Source organism: Salvelinus fontinalis, chromosome 2 (genome assembly GCF_029448725.1).
Source record: "Salvelinus fontinalis isolate EN_2023a chromosome 2, ASM2944872v1, whole genome shotgun sequence".
In the NCBI taxonomy this organism is placed as follows: Eukaryota; Metazoa; Chordata; class Actinopteri; order Salmoniformes; family Salmonidae; genus Salvelinus; species Salvelinus fontinalis.
In genome coordinates, this window is record NC_074666.1 from 14,968,291 (window position 1) to 14,988,338 (window position 20,048).

Consider the following 20,048-nt stretch of genomic DNA (forward strand, 5'->3'; position numbering starts at 1 on the left):
AATTAAAAATTGGATGTAATAAATGTATCACTAGTCACTTTAAACAATGCCACTTTATATAATGTTTACATACCCTACATTACTCATCTCATATGTGTATATACTGTACTCTATACCATCTACTGCATCTTGCCTATGCCGTTCGGCCATCACTCATCCATATATTTATATGTACATATTCTTATTCATTCCTTTGTTGTTGTGAAATTGTTAGATTACTTGTTAGATATTACTGCATGGTCGGAACTAGAAGCACAAGCATTTCGCTACACTCGCATTAACATCTGCTAACCATGTGTATGTGACCAATAAAATTAGATTTGATTCGATTTGGTCAATCAATATAGGTCTGCCTTCCTTTGAATGCATTGGGGGGAATGACACAACAGAGCCCCATTCAATGAAGGGAAGCAAAGTGGGCGGAGGGGCGATTTGAAGATGGAGTTTGGCAATATGATTTGTTAACATAATTGTATTCCAAGCCTTACTTTAATTTACTCATTGTAATGCACTGAGGTTCCAAACTTTGTTTTAGACGAGACTAAAATTGTCCTATTTACGCTTTGTAGTGAATTTTGACCCTAGAATGCATGTTTCTGACTCATATCGATACCACATCAAAGGGATTAGTTGCTTTTCAGCAGCATTTACTCTTTAAGCAAAATCTTGTTAATTGCAACAGTTTTGACCCTCTTCAAGTTGTTCTTCTCCCTCCAGTGTTGCCAAAATATAAATGTGTAGGCTATAGTTGAAGATGATTTATTTGCCATTTTAAAGCATGCTGACTGATAACAATAGAAAACCGAAGAATGACAAATCAATCAAAAATGGTTGCTTTTATTTAATTGTAAATAAGTTTAACATTGTTATTTTTTACAAACAAATATTGTAGTAACTTTTTTTGCAGTCTATATTCCAAAAATAAAGATAACTATGATAAATGCAAGGATTATGTTTGACTGCTGCAATGAAAAGCATTTAGCCGTTTTACAGAAAACAGGACTTTGGGACTGAGGAAAGTGGTTTAAAATACTATGGTGCTCAAGCACAAAACAAGTAGTGCTGTGTGTGTACACTGATGTCTATGGCTGTACATGTAAAATGCTTTTGATTTTATGGTGCATAATTTACAATATACAATTCTTCTCATAGTTGTTGTATTCCAATTTTGTCCTGTTTCTAATGACTGTTTTACAAAATGCACAATGGGGTCTGAGGGTGAAATTAAACCAGCGGAGGCTGCTGAGGGGACAACGGCTCGTAATAACGGCCGGAACGGAGCAAATGGAATGACATCAAACACCATGGAAACCATGGAAACCATGTGTTTGACGTATTTGATATCATTCCACTGATTCCGCTCCAGCCTTTAACACGAGCTCGTTCTCCCCAATTAAGATGCCACCAACCTCCTGTGAACGAGGCCCTCTTCCTTCAATGTCCTGTAATTCCATTACAGACCAAGGCACATGGTTGCTACAGAGTAAATACAGAGTCCAAAGACAAATTAATATCAAAATATGAAATGACTGATTAGACTTATAATAGAGAAGAAAACGCTAACATTTACTCATTTTTCAAATTATACATTTCTATTGCTGCTTTTCTATTTTTCAACAAGAATAACTAATACTGAGTACGTAAGTGCATGGCATCTCATAAACAAGTGAGCGACGAGTCAAACAGTATCTAATAAATTCACAACAAGTAATCTTAAGAAAGCAAAAGTTCCCCTACTTTTGTTTGGCATATCATAAACAAAAGAGAGTAGTATTAATACAAGTCAGCTGGGTTACAAAATAACGCATCGATAGTTATTAAGCTCAGAGCACTGATTTGTGATCTGATGCGTTGATTTCAACATTGAGGTGTCATGCTAGCCCGATTGCCATGTTTGTTTGTACTATCATGCTTGTCAGTGCAAGAACACAAACACACTCAGGCACTCAGGAGGCTATGTTCAGACAGTCATTACGGTACAATAATCATTCACGCAAATCCTGTAGAATTTTCCAATTTCAACAATTTAACAAAGCATTACTACGTCGTAGGACTATAGCAGTTAAGCAGTTGTACAAATGCTATTATAGTCATGACAAAAATGAATATAATGTCAATAGGAGATGCCATAGTAAATAAACATATGTAGATATCCACGGAGCCCTTTCTCTCAATACATTTTCTCGAGAGACAGTCTGCTAATGTGCTCCTGTTAATGGTTCACAATAGAAAGCAACACACAATTTGGCTTTTTAACATCACTACAAAATGTCTACAATTCCAGTAGTTTGGTATATGATATAAATGTTTATCTTTGATCCCAAAAACATGTTTGCCATTAGGATGACAACCTTGCATCAAAACGTAAAGTTATGGTTTCATCAGCAGCTATGGTAATGCAGAGATAATGTAGAGAGAATGTAGTGATGATAATACATTTAGATAATCCAGAACCTGATACGTGAGTTAAAAGTTTCAGTCCATTTTTCTGTCAAAAAATATCAACCCAAAAAAAAACTACGACGTATGGACTTCCCTGTATAACAGAAATGCACATTAGTACGCACTCTATTCTATTAGTAAAAACAAAAACACTATTCCGTAAATACATTCTAAAGGGATCTGATCTTCAAATTACACATTTTCATTGCCTTCATTCTTTTGTTTCAGACAAGAAGGCCCCCCCGCACTACAGGGCACAGGAGAATTGTCTGACGTGTCAAAAAGCCTCAGTAACAATTCAGTCAAAAAAATCCTGTCCTTGTTTTACGCAGTATACGGAGTGCCATAGGTTTGTTGGCTTGTTCACAATGGCAGCAATAAGCCAATGATGTGGTATTTTTTATAATAGATCTGCCCGATACAGATCAACACTCACCTAATGAATGTACCAACTGGGCACAGGTGTCTCACCTAATGAATGTACCAACTGGGCACAGGTGTCTCACCTAATGAATGTACCAACTGGGCACAGGTGTCTCACCTAAGGAATGTACCAACTGGGCACAGGTGTCTCACCTAATGAATGTACCAACTGGGCACAGGTGTCTCACCTAATGAATGTACCAACTGGGCACAGGTGTCTCACCTAATGAATGTACCAACTGGGCACAGGTGTCTCACCTAATGAATGTACCAACTAGGCACAGGTGTCTCACCTAATGAATGTACCAACTGGGCACAGGTGTCTCACCTAATGAATGTACCAACTGGGCACAGGTGTCTCACCTAATGAATGTACCAACTGGGCACAGGTGTCTCACCTAAGGAATGTAGGCAGATGTCACATTTGGAATATCAGATAAGTAACACTTAAAAATGCTCACGTGCAAAATATCACCACATGCAAGTTGAAAGTGAAGGTGATCCATGAATTAGGTATGGATGGTATTGTGGATATGTTCAATAACATAAACATAGTCAGATGGCTTTTTTGTTCACTGATTTGAACATATTCAACCAACCAAGTTTGAAACTAAATTTAAACAGTGCATGAACAAATAAAATACGTAGAAATTTAACAATTATAGCTAACGTTACAAATATATATTTTTTGTTAGTTTTAATATGAATTCAAATTCATTAAGAAGACACACTCATTACATTAAATATTTAGCCTTCGTTGCTCAGTAGAGCATCTCACCACTTCCTTGACCTTCTTTGACACTTTACGGTTTTATAATAATAATCACTTTTGAAGCCATCTCATGATGCACAAGGTGCATAGTTTCTAGCATAGTGCCCCTGAGAATGGAATGATACCTGAATAATGTACACACATCTTTGGGGAACATCTTTAGGACACATCTTAAGGACACATCTTTAGGACACATCTTTAGGACATATCTTTAGGACACATATTAGGGCACATCTTTAGAGCACATCTTTAGGACACATCTTAAGGACATATCTTTAGGACACATCTTTAGGACACATATTAGGGCACATCTTTAGAGCACATCTTTAGGACACACACCTAGGGCTGGTTAGCCCCACCTTGTGGGTTAACAGGGACTTTGGGAAGATTAGCCCCACCTTGTGAGTTAACAGGGACTTTGGGAAGATTAGCCCCACCTTGTGGGTTAACAGGGATTTTGGGAAGATTAGCCCCACCTTGTGAGTTAACAGGGATTTTGGGAAGATTAGCCCCACCTTGTGAGTTAACAGGGATTTTGGGAAGATTAGCCCCACCTTGTGAGTTAACATTGTAAAGTGTTGTAAAGTGGCTGTTCCACTGGAAGTCATAAGGTGAATGCACCAATTTGTAAGTCGCTCTGGATAAGAGCGTCTGCTAAATGACTTAAATGTAAAATGTAAATGTTAACAGGGACTTCGGGAAGATTAGCCCCACCTTGTGAGTTAACAGGGACTTTGGGAAGATTAGCCCCACCTTGTGAGTTAACAGGGATTTTGGGAAGATTAGCCCCACCTTGTGAGTTAACAGGGACTTTGGGAAGATTAGCCCCACCTTGTGGGTTAACAGGGACTTTGGGAAGATTAGCCCCACCTTGTGAGTTAACAGGGACTTTGGGAAGATTATCCCCACCTTGTGAGATAACAGGGATTTTGGGAAGATTAGCCCCACCTTGTGAGTTAACAGGGACTTTGGGAAGATTAGCCCCACCTTGTGGGTTAACAGGGACTTTGGGAAGATTAGCCCCACCTTGTGGGTTAACAGGGATTTTCGGAAGATTAGCCCCACCTTGTGAGTTAACAGGGACTTTGGGAAGATTAGCCTCACCTTGTGAGTTAACAGGGACTTTGGGAAGATTAGCCTCACCTTGTGAGTTAACAGGGACTTTGGGAAGATTAGCCTCACCTTGTGAGTTAACAGGGACTTTGGGAAGATTAGCCTCACCTTGTGAGTTAACAGGGACTTTGGGAAGATTAGCCTCACCTTGTGAGTTAACAGGGACTTTGGGAAGATTAGCCTCACCTTGTGGGTTAACAGGGACTTTGGGAAGATTAGCCTCACCTTGTGAGTTAACAGGGACTTTGGGAAGATTAGCCTCACCTTGTGAGTTAACAGGGACTTTGGGAAGATTAGCCTCACCTTGTGGGTTAACAGGGACTTTGGGAAGATTAGCCTCACCTTGTGGGTTACCAGGGACTTTGGGAAGATTAGCCCCATTTTGTGGGTTGAACCAGATCCAAATAAACAAAGTAACAAAACAAAAAAACGGAGACATATCACAGTAGTCTAACTAGTGCCACAATGATTTACAACGATCCAACCCTGAACAGCAACTCACACTGATATATATGATATACAGATGTAGGATCGTAATTTGATCACGCTTTTGTTTCTGAGAATTGCAAACTTGCAGTGTTTTTGACTTTTAAAACCCCTACAAAAATGTCCATTAATTATAATCCACATAATTCACATTTCCTGTTGCAGCAGGATTATTTTGCTGCTGTAGCAAACTGGTTCATATTAAGATCCTACATCTGTCTCTCCATAAACCCTTCCCATTCCCTCCTCAAGACTTGTCAGTAACGGGAGTCAAGGCAACGTAGCTGCTGCCATTTTTTTCGTCAGCCTCCTTGTTGCTCACGGGGGAATAAGATGTGTCTTCCTTTGTTGACTTCTATAGATGAAGATAGCGGAGAGATGGAGAGAATGGAGGATGGAGTAGAGAGCAAGAGTGGAGTGAGAGAGAGTAGTGAGAGAGAGAGAGTAGAGTGAGAGAGAGAGTGGAGAGAGAGAGTAGAGTGAGAGAGAGAGTGGAGAGAGAGAGAAGGTGGAGTGAGAGAGCGAGAGAGAGGAGAGAATGGAGTGAGAAAGAGAGAGAGTGGAGAGAGAGAGAGGGTGGAGTGAGAGAGAGTGGAGGGAGAGAAAGAGAGATAATGGCAAAAGAGAGAGAGTGGAGAGAGAAAGGAAGAGCGATATTGGAGGGAGAGAGTGGAGAGAGAGAGAGAGAGTGGAGGGAGAGAGAGAGTGGAGGGAGAAAGAGAGAGTGGAGAGAGAGAGGAGAGAGATAGTGGAGGGAGGGAGAAAGAATGGAGGGACAGAGAGAGTGGAGGGACAGAGAGAGTGGAGAGAGAGAGAGTAGAGGGATGGAGACAGTGGAGGGATGGAGAGAGTAGAGGGAGAAAGAGAGAGAGGAGAGATAGAATTGAGGGAAAGAGAGGAGAGAGAGAGTGGAGGGAGAGAGTGGAGGGACAGAGAGAGTGGAGAGAGAGTAGCGGGAGGGAGACAGTGGAGAGAGTAGAGGGAGGGAGTGAAGGGAGAGAGTAGAGAGAGGGGAGAGGTAGTGGAGGGAGAGAGTAGAGAAAGAGAGAGGGGAGAGATGGTGGAGTGAGAGAGAGATATGATGGAGTGGAGGGAGATAGTAGAGAGAGAGATAGGGGATAGTAGAGAGAGGAAGAGAGTGGAGGGAGACAGTGGAGTGAGAGAGGGATGGAGACAATGGAGGGAGGTAGAGAGTGAGGGAGAGAGTGGAGGGAGGTAGAGAGTGGACGGAGAGAGGGATGGAGACAGGGGAGGGAGACAGATGGGAGAGAGGTAGAGAGTGGTTAGTTATAGTACCAATCTAGCGAACAAAACATTGAACAAAATAGCTTGTCAGGATCATAATCTTTCAGATGCAGTGTTTGTTGTATAGCCATGAATGTCCTATCAGCAGGGACATGTTGGACTGTATAAAGGAACAGTTGGACACAGATTAAGTTTAGTCCTGGAGAATTTCCATTGAGCATGTTTTTTTTTCTTCAGGACTAGGCTTAAAGAATACGTTAAACTTAATTCTGAACAGAAACATAAAGGAAGCCGTGCATACCGTACTGTTAGAATGGGTTAAAATGCACTGGTTAATACAGTCACTAAATCATGGTGGTATCATAGTTAAGAAAAGAGTTAAGTTACACAAACATGTTAGTACCTTGAAGTCAATTTGAGACCTATTTTATTTTCAAATATTAGATTTGAGTTTAATGTTATGATGCAGACTACATTAAGACCTTTTACAAAAACGTGTGTGTGAAAGACAGATGTTAACAACTGGTTCGAAATATTACAGTAAAGTACAAAGTAGCCACATCACGTTGAGAGAAGAAGTGTCTTGTGACCAACCAAACCACGGCCTTAAGTTCTACAGTATTGTCTATTCTTCTGTGTCTCCTCATAGGAATCAGATATAGGAACAGTGGAATGGACATCGGGTTACCTAGTAACAGCCATCTTTTAGGGTTCACGACCTACCTTCTTCTTCTTTTAATAGGATCTCTATACATTTAGTCGGCGTACCTATTCTGTCTACAATATGACTTTCACGTTCCCCTCTGTGGCATTTCCTGCTGCCTTTTTAAAGTACTTTATAGTTGAGGGCCAGGACTTATTCTTGACTACGTGACTTCAACCGGGAACAGCTCTGGCCTCTAACTATAGTTTATTGATTAGAGAAGAACACTGTTGTCTTGCTCCTCCCTGACACAGGCCCTCAACACTCTACCTTCCCAGAGAAACACAGGTCAGTATCCTGGGGTGGTCTAATCCGCTGCCAACAGAATATATCTGCCTGTATGAGCGTGGGTTTGATTCAGTCCCACTGTTATTCTAACACACCCGCTCCCCTCCCCGCCGAACTTTCCCACTGTTCTATATAAAAAAAATATATATATATATATACAAAAGCAAGGGGAACTAAGGTTAGGGCGTCGAAAGGTTACTGGATTGAATCCCCGAGCTGACAAGGTAAAAATCTGTCGTTCTGCCCCTGAACAAGGCAGTTAACCCACTGTTCCTAGGCTGTAATTGTAAATAAGAATTTGTTCTTAACTGACTTGCCTAGTTAAATAAAGGTAAGATAAAAAAGGGAAGTAACATGGTTGTGTCATACCTTCTGTTTGAATTCGCAGACGATGAGGCCGATGAACACCAGCAGCAGGATGGCCCCCAGACCAACCAGGACGAGAGGGAAGTTGGACACCAGCGTCACCGTCAGCAACAGCTTGTGGAGCTTCGCCGCCGACACGTCGTCGATCACTACCGTCTGAAGAAAACACTCAATGCGATTAACGCTCGGATTAAAATGAACATTTTCTGAATTTAAATGTCATATTCTACAAAAGTTGTATATTTTTGTGGAGTCAATGAAATGTGATTATCTCACCTCATTGATAAACATGACAGGGAAGATAGTCTCGTTCAGGGATTTGGTTTTCCTGTGATGGAAAATAGATTGTAAAAAAAATCATTGAACAATGGTGTCACGTTCCTGACCTGTTTTCTGTTGTTTGGTTGTGTTTATTGGTCAGGGCGTGAGTTTTGGGTGGGCAGTCTATGTTTTCTGTTTCTATGTTGGTTTTGGGTTGCCTGGTATGGCTCTTAATTAGAGGCAGGTGTTTTGCGTTTTCCTCTAATTGAGAGTCATATTAAGGTAGGTTGTTCTCACTGTTTGTTTGTGGGTGATTGTCTCCTGTGTCAGTGTCTGTATGTTACGCCACACGGGACTGTTCCGGTTTTTGTTAGTTTGTTGGTTTTATGTAGTCTGTTTTCCTGGTTCATGCATTCTTCACGTTGTATGTAAGTTCGTGTCCAGGTCTGTCTACATTCGTTTATTTGTTTTGTAATTATTCAAGTGTTCGTCGTGTTCTTCTGTTTTTGTTTATTAAATCATTATGTATTCACAACCCGCTGCATTTTGGTCAAATCCCTGCTACTCCTCTTCGGATGAGGAGAAGGAGGAAGCCCGTTACAAATGGAAGGAAATCATATAGATATCATAAAGATTATGAGCTTTATTATTGCTTCTTGAACTTGGGTGGTGGTTGTGAGATGGAAATCCTTAAACAAAAGAAGGAAATCATTCAGAAACTATGTGTCTTTAGCTAGCTGAACCTGTGTGGTGGTTGTGAGGTGGAAATCACTCAGAAACAAGAGACTATATGTACTCACGGGAAGCCAGAGATTCTGTTGATGAGGATGTTGATCTGAGCTCTCTTACTGGCACGGATAGGAACACCAGTGGTCTGGAAGTGGAGAACACAGACGCAGTATTGATGAGCCATGTGAACTGCAGGTGTAACGCTCAATGTACTGGATACTTGATTAATGTCTAGGTTAAACATTAATAATTATAACATGGTATATCTAGGTTAAACATTAATAATTATAACCTTTTAACATCTAGGTTAAACATGAATAATTATAACCTGGTAATATCTAGGTTAAACATGAATAATTATAACCTGGTAATATCTAGGTTAAACATGAATAATTATAACATGGTATATCTAGGTTAAACATCAATAATTATAACCTTTTAACATCTAGGTTAAACATTAATAATTATAACCTTTTAACATCTAGGTTAAACATTAATAATTATAACATGGTATATCTAGGTTAAACATTAATAATTATAACCTGGTAATATCTAGGTTAAACATCAATAATTATAACCTTTTAACATCTAGGTTAAACATGAATAATTATAACACAAATGTAACACTATTGGAATATTAAAGTGGATGATATATTGGACCGCCGGAGAAGTGAACACTACAGGATTGTGTACCGGGTTCAGGTCCAGGTAGGTCTGGTGATGCTCTCTGACAGGATCCAGTCCTTCAATGGCGTTAGAGTACTTCTCATCTCCCAGGTAGAAATGAGGAAAGGACGTCACGACTGGAGCACCTGGAGAGACAGGGAGGAGAAGTTAAGTGACTTGGAACTCTGTGAAGACGGGGAAAGACGAGAGCCTTTGAACTCTGTTCAAGCTAAGAGAGGAAGAAATAGAATGTGATAGGATCATCTTGTTTGCAATGTACAGTGGGCAAAAAAGTATTTAGTCAGCCACCAATTGTGCAAGTTCTCCCACTTAAAAAGATGAGAGGCCTGTAATTTTCATCATAGGTACACTTCAACTATGACAGACAAAATGAGAAAAAGAAATCCTGAAAATCACATTGTAGGATTTTTAATGAATTTATTTGCAAATTATGGTGGAAAATAAGTATTTGGTCAATAACAAAAGTTTATCTCATACTTTGTTATATAGCCTTTGATGGCAATGACAAATGTCAAACGTTTTCTGTAAGTCTTCACAAGAGGTACACACAGCAGTGTTGATTCACTAGAGGTACTCACAGCAGTGTTGATTCACTAGAGGTACTCACAGCAATGTTGATTCACTAGAAGTATTCACAGCAGTGTTGATTCACTAGAGGTACTCACAGCAGTGTTGATTCACTAGAGGTACTCACAGCCATGTTGATTCACTAGAGGTACCCACAGCAGTGTTGATTCACTAGAGGTACCCACAACAGTGTTGATTCACTAGAGGTACTCACAGCAGTGTTGATTCACTAGAGGTACCCACAGCCATGTTGATTCACTAGAGGTACCCACAGCCATGTTGATTCACTAGAGGTACCCACAGCAATGTTGATTCACTAGAGGTACTCACAGCAGTGTTGATTCACTAGAGGTACTCACAGCAGTGTTGATTCACTAGAGGTACTCACAGCAGTGTTGATTCACTAGAGGTACTCACAGCAGTGTTGATTCACTAGAGGTACTCACAGCAGTGTTGATTCACTAGAAGTACTCACAGCAGTGTTGATTCACTAGAGGTACTCACAGCAGTGTTGATTCACTAGAGGTACACACAGCAGTGTTGATTCACTAGAGGTACTCACAGCAGTGTTGATTCACTAGAGGTACACACAGCAGTGTTGATTCACTAGAGGTACTCACAGCAGTGTTGATTCACTAGAGGTACACACAGCCATGTTGTTTCACTAGAGGTACTCACAGCAGTGTTGATTCACAAGAGGTACTCACAGCAGTGTTGATTCACTAGAGGTACACACAGCCATGTTGTTTCACTAGAGGTACTCACAGCAGTGTTGATTCACTAGAGGTACCCACAGCAGTGTTGATTCACTAGAGGTACCCACAGCAGTGTTGATTCACTAGAGGTACTCACAGCCATGTTGATTCACTAGAGGTACCCACAGCAGTGTTGATTCACTAGAGGTACCCACAGCAGTGTTGATTCATTAGAGGTACCCACAGCAGTGTTGATTCACTAGAGGTACTCACAGCAGTGTTGATTCACTAGAGGTACTCACAGCAGTGTTGATTCACTAGAGGTACTCACAGCAGTGTTGATTCACTAGAGGTACACACAGCCATGTTGTTTCACTAGAGGTACTCACAGCAGTGTTGATTCACTAGAGGTACTCACAGCAGTGTTGATTCACTAGAGGTACTCACAGCAGTGTTGATTCACTAGAGGTACTCACAGCCATGTTGATTCACTAGAGGTACCCACAGCAGTGTTGATTCACTAGAGGTACCCACAACAGTGTTGATTCACTAGAGGTACCCACAACAGTGTTGATTCACTAGAGGTACTCACAGCAGTGTTGATTCACTAGAGGTACCCACAGCCATGTTGATTCACTAGAGGTACCCACAGCCATGTTGATTCACTAGAGGTACCCACAGCAATGTTGATTCACTAGAGGTACTCACAGCAGTGTTGATTCACTAGAGGTACTCACAGCAGTGTTGATTCACTAGAGGTACTCACAGCAGTGTTGATTCACTAGAGGTACTCACAGCAGTGTTGATTCACTAGAGGTACTCACAGCAGTGTTGATTCACTAGAGGTACACACAGCAGTGTTGATTCACTAGAGGTACTCACAGCAGTGTTGATTCACTAGAGGTACACACAGCCATGTTGTTTCACTAGAGGTACTCACAGCAGTGTTGATTCACAAGAGGTACTCACAGCAGTGTTGATTCACTAGAGGTACACACAGCCATGTTGTTTCACTAGAGGTACTCACAGCAGTGTTGATTCACTAGAGGTACCCACAGCAGTGTTGATTCACTAGAGGTACTCACAGCCATGTTGATTCACTAGAGGTACCCACAGCAGTGTTGATTCACTAGAGGTACCCACAGCAGTGTTGATTCATTAGAGGTACCCACAGCAGTGTTGATTCACTAGAGGTACTCACAGCAGTGTTGATTCACTAGAGGTACTCACAGCAGTGTTGATTCACTAGAGGTACTCACAGCAGTGTTGATTCACTAGAGGTACACACAGCCATGTTGTTTCACTAGAGGTACTCACAGCAGTGTTGATTCACTAGAGGTACTCACAGCAGTGTTGATTCACTAGAGGTACTCACAGCAGTGTTGATTCACTAGAGGTACTCACAGCAGTGTTGATTCACTAGAGGTACTCGCAGCAGTGTTGATTCACTAGAGGTACTCACAGCAGTGTTGATTCACTAGAGGTACACACAGCCATGTTGTTTCACTAGAGGTACTCACAGCCATGTTGATTCACTAAAGGTACATTACTCAGAGCAACAAAAGGTTTAATATAAAACATCTGTAGGCCTCTAACTTCCCTCCACTACTAAGAAGATACCTGTTTCTCTAACTTCCCTCCCCTACTAAGAGACCTGTTTCTCTAACTTCCCTCCACTACTAAGAGACCTGTTTCTCTAACTTCCCTCCCCTACTAAGAGACCTGTTCCTCTAACTTCCCTCCCCTACTAGAAGAGACCTGTTTCTCTAACTTCCCTCCCCTACCAAGAGACCTGTTTCTCTAACTTCCCTCCCCTACTAGAAGAGACCTGTTTCTCTAACTTCCCTCTCCTACTAGAAGAGACCTGTTTCTCTAACTTCCCTCCCCTACCAAGAGACCTGTTTCTCTAACTTCCCTCCCCTACTAGAAGAGACCTGTTTCTCTAACTTCCCTTCCCTACTAAGATACCTGTTTCTCTAACTTCCCTCCCCTACTAAGAGACCTGTTTCTCTAACTTCCCTCCCCTACTAGAAGAGACCTGTTTCTCTAACTTCCCTCCCCTACTAAGAGACCTGTTTCTCTAACTTCCCTCCCCTACTAGAAGAGACCTGTTTCTCTAACTTCCCTCCCCTACTAAGAGACCTGCTTCTCTAACTTCCCTCCCCTACTAGAAGAGACCTGTTTCTCTAACTTCCCTCCACTACTAAGAGACCTGTTTATCTAACTTCCCTCCCCTACTAAGAGACCTGTTTCTCTAACTTCCCTCCACTACTAAGATACCTGTTCCTCTAACTTCCCTCCCCTACTAAGAAGATACCTGTTTCTCTAACTTCCCTCCCCTACTAAGAGACCTGCTTCTCTAACTTCCCTCCCCTACTAAGAAGATACCTGTTTCTCTAACTTCCCTCCACTACTAAGAGACCTGTTTCTCTAACTTCCCTCCCCTACTAAGAGACCTGTTTCTCTAACTTCCCTCTCCTACTAAGAAGATACCTGTTTCCTGGTGTTGTGATAGGATCTGTCCTTCACCCCTCAGAGGACAGCTAGTCCCTCGCCCCTCAGAGGACAGCTAGTCCCTCTCCTCAGAAGACAGCTAGTCCCTCGCCCCTCAGAAGACAGCTAGTCCCTCTCCCCTCAGAGGACAGCTAGTCCCTCGCCCCTCAGAGGACAGCTAGTCCCTCTCCCCTCAGAAGACAGCTAGTCCCTCTCCCCTCAGAGGACAGCTAGTCCCTCTCCCCTCAGAGGACAGCTAGTCCCTCGCCCCTCAGAGGACAGCTAGTCCCTCTCACCTCAGAAGACAGCTAGTCCCTCTCCCCTCAGAGGACAGCTAGTACCTCGCCCCTCAGAGGACAGCTAGTCCCTCTCCCCTCAGAAGACAGCTAGTCCCTCTCCCCTCAGAAGACAGCTAGTCCCTCTCCCCTCAGAAGACAGCTAGTCCCTCTCCCCTCATAGGACAGCTAGTCCCTCTCCCCTCAGAAGACAGCTAGTCCCTCTCCCCTCAGAGGACAGCTAGTCCCTCTCCCCTCAGAGGACAGCTAGTCCCTCTCCCCTCAGAAGACAGCTAGTCCCTCGCCCCTCAGAAGACAGCTAGTCCCTCTCCCCTCAGAGGACAGCTAGTCCCTCTCCCCTCAGAGGACAGCTAGTACCTCTCCCCTCAGAGGACAGCTAGTACCTCTCCCCTCAGAGGACAGCTAGTCCCTCTCCCCTCAGAAGACAGCTAGTCCCTCTCCTCTCAGAGGACAGCTAGTCCCTCTCCCCTCAGAGGACAGCTAGTCCCTCTCCCCTCAGAGGACAGCTAGTCCCTCTCCCCTCAGAGGACAGCTAGTCCCTCTCCCCTCAGAGGACAGCTAGTCGCTCTCCCCTCAGAAGACAGCTAGTCCCTCTCCCCTCAGAGGACAGCTAGTCCCTCTCCCCTCAGAAGACAGCTAGTCCCTCTCCCCTCATAGGACAGCTAGTCCCTCTCCCCTCAGAAGACAGCTAGTCCCTATCCCCTCAGAGGACAGCTAGTCCCTCTCCCCTCAGAGGACAGCTAGTCCCTCTCCCCTCAGAAGAGAGCTAGTCCCTCGCCCCTCAGAAGACAGCTAGTCCCTCTCCCCTCAGAGGACAGCTAGTCCCTCTCCCCTCAGAGGACAGCTAGTACCTCTCCCCTCAGAGGACAGCTAGTCCCTCTCCCCTCAGAAGACAGCTAGTCCCTCTCCTCTCAGAGGACAGCTAGTCCCTCTCCCCTCAGAGGACAGCTAGTCCCTCTCCCCTCAGAGGACAGCTAGTCCCTCTCCCCTCAGAGGACAGCTAGTCCCTCTCCCCTCAGAGGACAGCTAGTCGCTCTCCCCTCAGAAGACAGCTAGTCCCTCTCCCCTCAGAGGACAGCTAGTCCCTCTCCCCTCAGAAGACAGCTAGTCCCTCTCCCCTCAGAAGACAGCTAGTCCCTCTCCCCTCAGAAGACAGCTAGTCCCTCTCCCCTCAGAAGACAGCTAGTCCCTCTCCCCTCAGAGGACAGCTAGTCCCTCTCCCCTCAGAGGACAGCTAGTCCCTCTCCCCTCAGAGGACAGCTAGTCCCTCTCCCCTCAGAGGACAGCTAGTCCCTCTCCCCTCAGAAGACAGCTAGTCCCTCTCCCCTCAGAGGACAGCTAGTCCCTCTCCCCTCAGAGGACAGCTAGTCCCTCTCCCCTCAGAGGACAGCTAGTCCCTCTCCCCTCAGAGGACAGCTAGTCCCTCTCCCCTCAGAAGACAGCTAGTCCCTCTCCCCTCAGAGGACAGCTAGTCCCTCTCCCCTCAGAAGACAGCTAGTCCCTCTCCCCTCAGAGGACAGCTAGTCCGTCTCCCCTCAGAGGACAGCTAGTCCCTCTCCCCTCAGAAGACAGCTAGTCCCTCTCCCCTCAGAAGACAGCTAGTCCCTCTCCCCTCAGAGGACAGCTAGTCCGTCTCCCCTCAGAAGACAGCTAGTCCCTCTCCCCTCAGAGGACAGCTAGTCCCTCTCACCTTAGAATACAGCTAGTCCCTCTCACCTCAGAATACAGCTAGTCCCTCTCCCCTCAGAAGACAGCTAGTCCCTCTCCCCTCAGAAGACAGCTAGTCCCTCTCCCCTCGGAGGACAGCTAGTCCCTCTCCCCTCGGAAGACAACTAGTCCCTCTCCCCTCAGAAGACAGCTAGTCCCTCTCCCCTCAGAAGACAGCTAGTCCCTCTCCACTCAGAAGACAGCTAGTCCCTCTCCCCTCAGAGGACAGCTAGTCCCTCTCCCCTCAGAGGACAGCTAGTCCCTCTCCCCTCAGAGGACAGCTAGTCCCTCTCCCCTCAGAGGACAGCTAGTCCCTCTCACCTCAGAAGACAGCTAGTCCCTCCCACGCTCAGAAGACAGCTAGTCCCTCCCACGCTCAGAAGACAGCTAGTCCCTCCCACGCTCAGAAGACAGCTAGTCCCTCTCCCCTCAGAGGACAGCTAGTCCCTCTCCCCTCAGAGGACAGCTAGTCCCTCTCTCCTCAGAGGACAGCTAATCCCTCCCACGCTCAGAAGACAGCTAGTCCCTCTCCCCTCAGAAGACAGCTAGTCCCTATCCCCTCAGAGGACAGCTAGTCCCTCTCCCCTCAGAAGACAGCTAGTCCCTCTCCCCTCAGAGGACAGCTAGTCCCTCTCCCCTCAGAAGACAGCTAGTCCCTCTCCCCTCAAAGGACAGCTAGTCCGTCTCCCCTCAGAGGACAGCTAGTCCCTCTCACCTCAGAATACAGCTAGTCCCTCTCACCTCAGAATACAGCTAGTCCCTCTCCCCTCAGAAGACAGCTAGTCCCTCTCCCCTCAGAAGACAGCTAGTCCCTCTCCCCTCAGAGGACAGCTAGTCCCTCTCCCCTCAGAAGACAGCTAGTCCCTCTCCACTCAGAAGACAGCTAGTCCCTCTCCCCTCAGAGGACAGCCAGTCCCTCTCCCCTCAGAGGACAGCTAGTCCCTCTCCCCTCAGAAGACAGCTAGTCCCTCTCCACTCAGAAGACAGCTAGTCCCTCTCCCCTCAGAGGACAGCCAGTCCCTCTCCCCTCAGAGGACAGCTAGTCCCTCTCCCCTCAGAGGACAGCTAGTCCCTCTCCCCTCAGAGGACAGCTAGTCCCTCTCACCTCAGAAGACAGCTAGTCCCTCCCACGCTCAGAAGACAGCTAGTCCCTCCCACGCTCAGAAGACAGCTAGTCCCTCCCACGCTCAGAAGACAGCTAGTCCCTCCCACGCTCAGAAGACAGCTAGTCCCTCTCCCCTCAGAGGACAGCTAGTCCCTCTCCCCTCAGAGGACAGCTAGTCCCTCTCTCCTCAGAGGACAGCTAATCCCTCCCACGCTCAGAAGACAGCTAGTCCCTCTCCCCTCAGAAGACAGCTAGTCCCTCTCCCCTCAGGGGACAGCTAGTCCCTCTAGTCTACTTTCCCTCCAATGAGTCCACTGTGTGGTACTATAGGACTGCCTCCCAAATGGCACCCTATTCCCTATTACGTTACAGTACGTGTGGGGTAAGTAGAACAGAGGTCATGTTTTGGTAAGCTGTGGCAACAGTCACCTGATGGAGATGGCGTTAGCATAGCAACACACATTCAACTTCATAATACCAACTGCGACCCAAATCACACCCTATTCTCTATTATAGTGCACTACATTGTACCAGAGCCCTATGGCAGTGGTCAAAAGTAGTGCACTACATACAGAATAGGGTGCCATATGGGACGCAGACAAGGTCAAATACCTATGTCCCTCTCACTTCCCCTGTCCTTGCCCGGTCATCATGATGTGAACTAAACAGAAGTAGGGGGAAGGCTGACAGACCAGGTCGCAGTTGCAAATGAGAACTTGTTCTCAACTGGCCTACCTGGTTAAATAAAGGTGAAATAAAAAAATAAATAAAAAAGACGATGGACAGACCTGGGTTCAAAAACCTGACCGTTCGCTCTAGCTTGCCTGATCAGCCATTGAGACTATTCTATTGGTCCAATTTAAAGGGATACTTTGGGATTTTGCCAACGAGGCCCATTATCTACTTCCCCAGAGTCAGATGACATTGTAGATACCCTTTTCATGTCTCTGTGTGCAGTTTGAAGGAAGTTGCTAGCAAATTCCATAGACTTCCAGTCAGTGCGCTAACGCTAGTTAGCATTGGCTCGCGAAACTACCTTTTAACTTCCTTCATATTGCATGCAGTGACATAAAAATTGTATCCATGAGTTCATCTGACTCTGGGGAAGTAGATCAAATCTGAGGTATCCCTTTAAGCCAGGCAAGCTCAATCAAGCTCAGATAAAGTATTTGGAATTATTTGAAACCAGGCCTGATGGTGAACGACGCCGATCCACACACGGGTCAATTAAAGGGTTTGCTCTCTTCTAAACGTGGGTGAGTGAGTGAGTGAGTGAGTGAGTGAATGAGTGAGTGAGTGAGTGTGTTTGTTTCCTTTGGCATGTTAACCTTGGCAAACCCACTAATGCATCCAGTCAATCACCTGTGAGACACTTACTGGGCAGACACAACCGTGGACACGAGGGTTGCGTCTGAAATGGCATCCTATTCCCTACATAGTGCACTACTATGGGCCCTGGTCTAAAGTAGTGTACTATATAGGGAATAGGGTTCCATAGGGCTCTGGTCTAAAGTAGTGTACTATATAGGGATAAGGGTGCCATAGGGCTCTGGTCTAAAGTAGTGCACTACATAGGGAATAGTGTTCCATAGGGCTCTGGTCTAAAGTAGTGCACCCTAGGAGATTAGAAGAACTAACTGCTCCTCCCCGGACCACAGTCAGGTGACAGGGCTTACCGCCGTCCCGCCCGGCAACCAGCCTACTCAGTTAGTGGGTCAGGCCTGGTCAGGTGGTTTTGGGGAGGTAGAGTCAGAGGGGAGCTGAATCACATGTGTGTGTGTGTATTCTGGGGTTTGGGAGGACAACAGAAGACATTGGGGGAGATATGAGTGAGATTTTAATGTTACATCATATTTATACGTATGAAATATTGAACCAATCCATATATTGATCATATTTCAATTTGTCTCCTGAACTGACCTGGAGTAAAATGAAAAGGCCCTACCACACCTGGTGGAGAGGAGAGGAGGTAGACCTTACTACACTTGGAGGAGAGGAGAGGAGAGAGGAGGAGGTAGACCCTATTGGCTGAGAGAAATTGATGATAAAATGATTGTGGTGGCTGTCTTGTTAGACTTCAGTGCAGCTTTTGACATTATTGATCATAGTCTGCTGCTGGAAAAACGTATGTGTTATGGCTTTACACCCCCTGCTAAAATGTTGATAAAGAGTTACCTGCCTAACAGAACACAGAGGGTGTTCTTTAATGGAAGCCTCTCAAATATTTTTTTTATTTTTTTTTTATTTCACCTTTATTTAACCAGGTAGGCTAGTTGAGAACAAGTTCTCATTTGCAACTGCGACCTGGCCAAGATAAAGCATAGCAGTGTGAACAGACAACAACACAGAGTTACACATATAATCCAGTTAGAATCAGGAATTCCCCAGGGTAGCTGTTTAGGCCCCTTGCTTATTCAATTTTTACTAAGGTCATGCCACTGACTTTGAGTAAAGCCAGAGTTTCTATGTATGCGGATGACTCAACACTATACATGTCAGCTACTACAGCGACTGAAATGACTGCAACACATAACAAAGAGCTGCAAGTTAGTTTCAGAGTGGGTGGCAAGGAATAAGTTAGCCCTAAATATTTCTAAAACTAAAAGCATTGTACTTGCAACAAAACACTCACTAAACCTTAAACCTCAACTAAATTTTGTAAAAAATAATGTGGAAATTGAGCAAGTTGATATGACTAAACTGCTTGGAGTAACCCTAGATTGTAAACTGTCATGGTCAAAACATATTGATGCAACAGTAGCTAAGATGGGGAGAAGTCTGTCTATAATAAAGCGATGCTCTGCCTTCTTAACAACACTAACAACAAGGCAGGTCCTACAGGCCTTAGTTTTGTCGCACCTTGACTACTGTTCAGTTGTGTGGTCAGGTGCCACAGAAAAGGACTTAGGAAAATTGTAATTGGCTCAGAACAGGGCAGCATGGCTAGCCCTTGGAAGTACACAGAGAGCTAATATTAATAATATTTATGGCAATGTCTCCTGGCTCAAAGTGAAGGAGAGATTGACTTCATCTGTACTTTTATTTGTGAGAGGTATTGACATGTTGAATGTACCGAGCAGTCTGTCTAAACTACTGGCACACAGCTCGGACACCCATGCATACCCCACAAGACATGCCGCAAGAGGTCTCTTCACAGTCCCCAAGTCCAGAACAGACTATGGGATGCACACAGTACTTCATAGAGCCATGACTAAATGGAATTCTAATCCACATTAAGTGACTGAGGCAAGCAGTAAAATTACATTTAAAAAACAGATTTAAAAAAACCTTATGGAAAAGTGGGGACTGTGAAGCAACACAAACATTGGCACACACACACACACACACACACACACACACGATAACATACGCACTATACATTCACATGGATTTAGTACTGTGGATATGTTGTAGTGGTGGAGTAAGGGCCTGAGGGCAAACAGTGTATTGTGAAATCTGTGAATGTATTGTAATATTTTTTAAATTGTATAAACGGCCTTAATTTTGATGGACGCCAGGAAGAATAGCTGCTGCTTTGACAGCATCTAATGGGGATCCATAATAAATACAAATACACCTGGAGGAGAGGAGAGAGGAGGTAGACCTTACTACACCTGGAGGAGAGGAGAGGAGAGGAGGTAGACCCTACTACACCTGGAGGAGAGGAGAG

At 44.7% G+C, this 20,048-nt stretch overlaps 1 protein-coding gene across 3 annotated transcripts in view; it reads right to left on the minus strand.

Annotated features, from left to right (window-relative positions):
• Nucleotides 1-821: 821 nt before the first annotated feature.
• Nucleotides 822-20,048, minus strand: part of LOC129812821 (lysosome membrane protein 2-like) — a 58,644-nt gene continuing 39,417 nt past the window's right edge. The window contains exons 8-13 of one of the 3 annotated variants that reach the window (XR_008753078.1): nt 9,522-9,640; nt 8,900-8,973; nt 8,115-8,166; nt 7,842-7,994; nt 4,703-5,591; nt 822-4,624 (exon numbers count right to left, since the gene is read on the minus strand). Coding sequence is in view for 1 of the 3 variants with exons in the window: in XM_055864719.1 (XP_055720694.1) it covers nt 5,484-5,591; nt 7,842-7,994; nt 8,115-8,166; nt 8,900-8,973; nt 9,522-9,640 (506 nt within the window). In the remaining 2 variants the exon portion in view is untranslated. Of the gene's footprint in view, nt 5,592-7,841; nt 7,995-8,114; nt 8,167-8,899; nt 8,974-9,521; nt 9,641-20,048 lie in introns of all 3 variants that reach the window. The other 2 variants (XR_008753079.1, XM_055864719.1) reach the window with 2 other exon arrangements.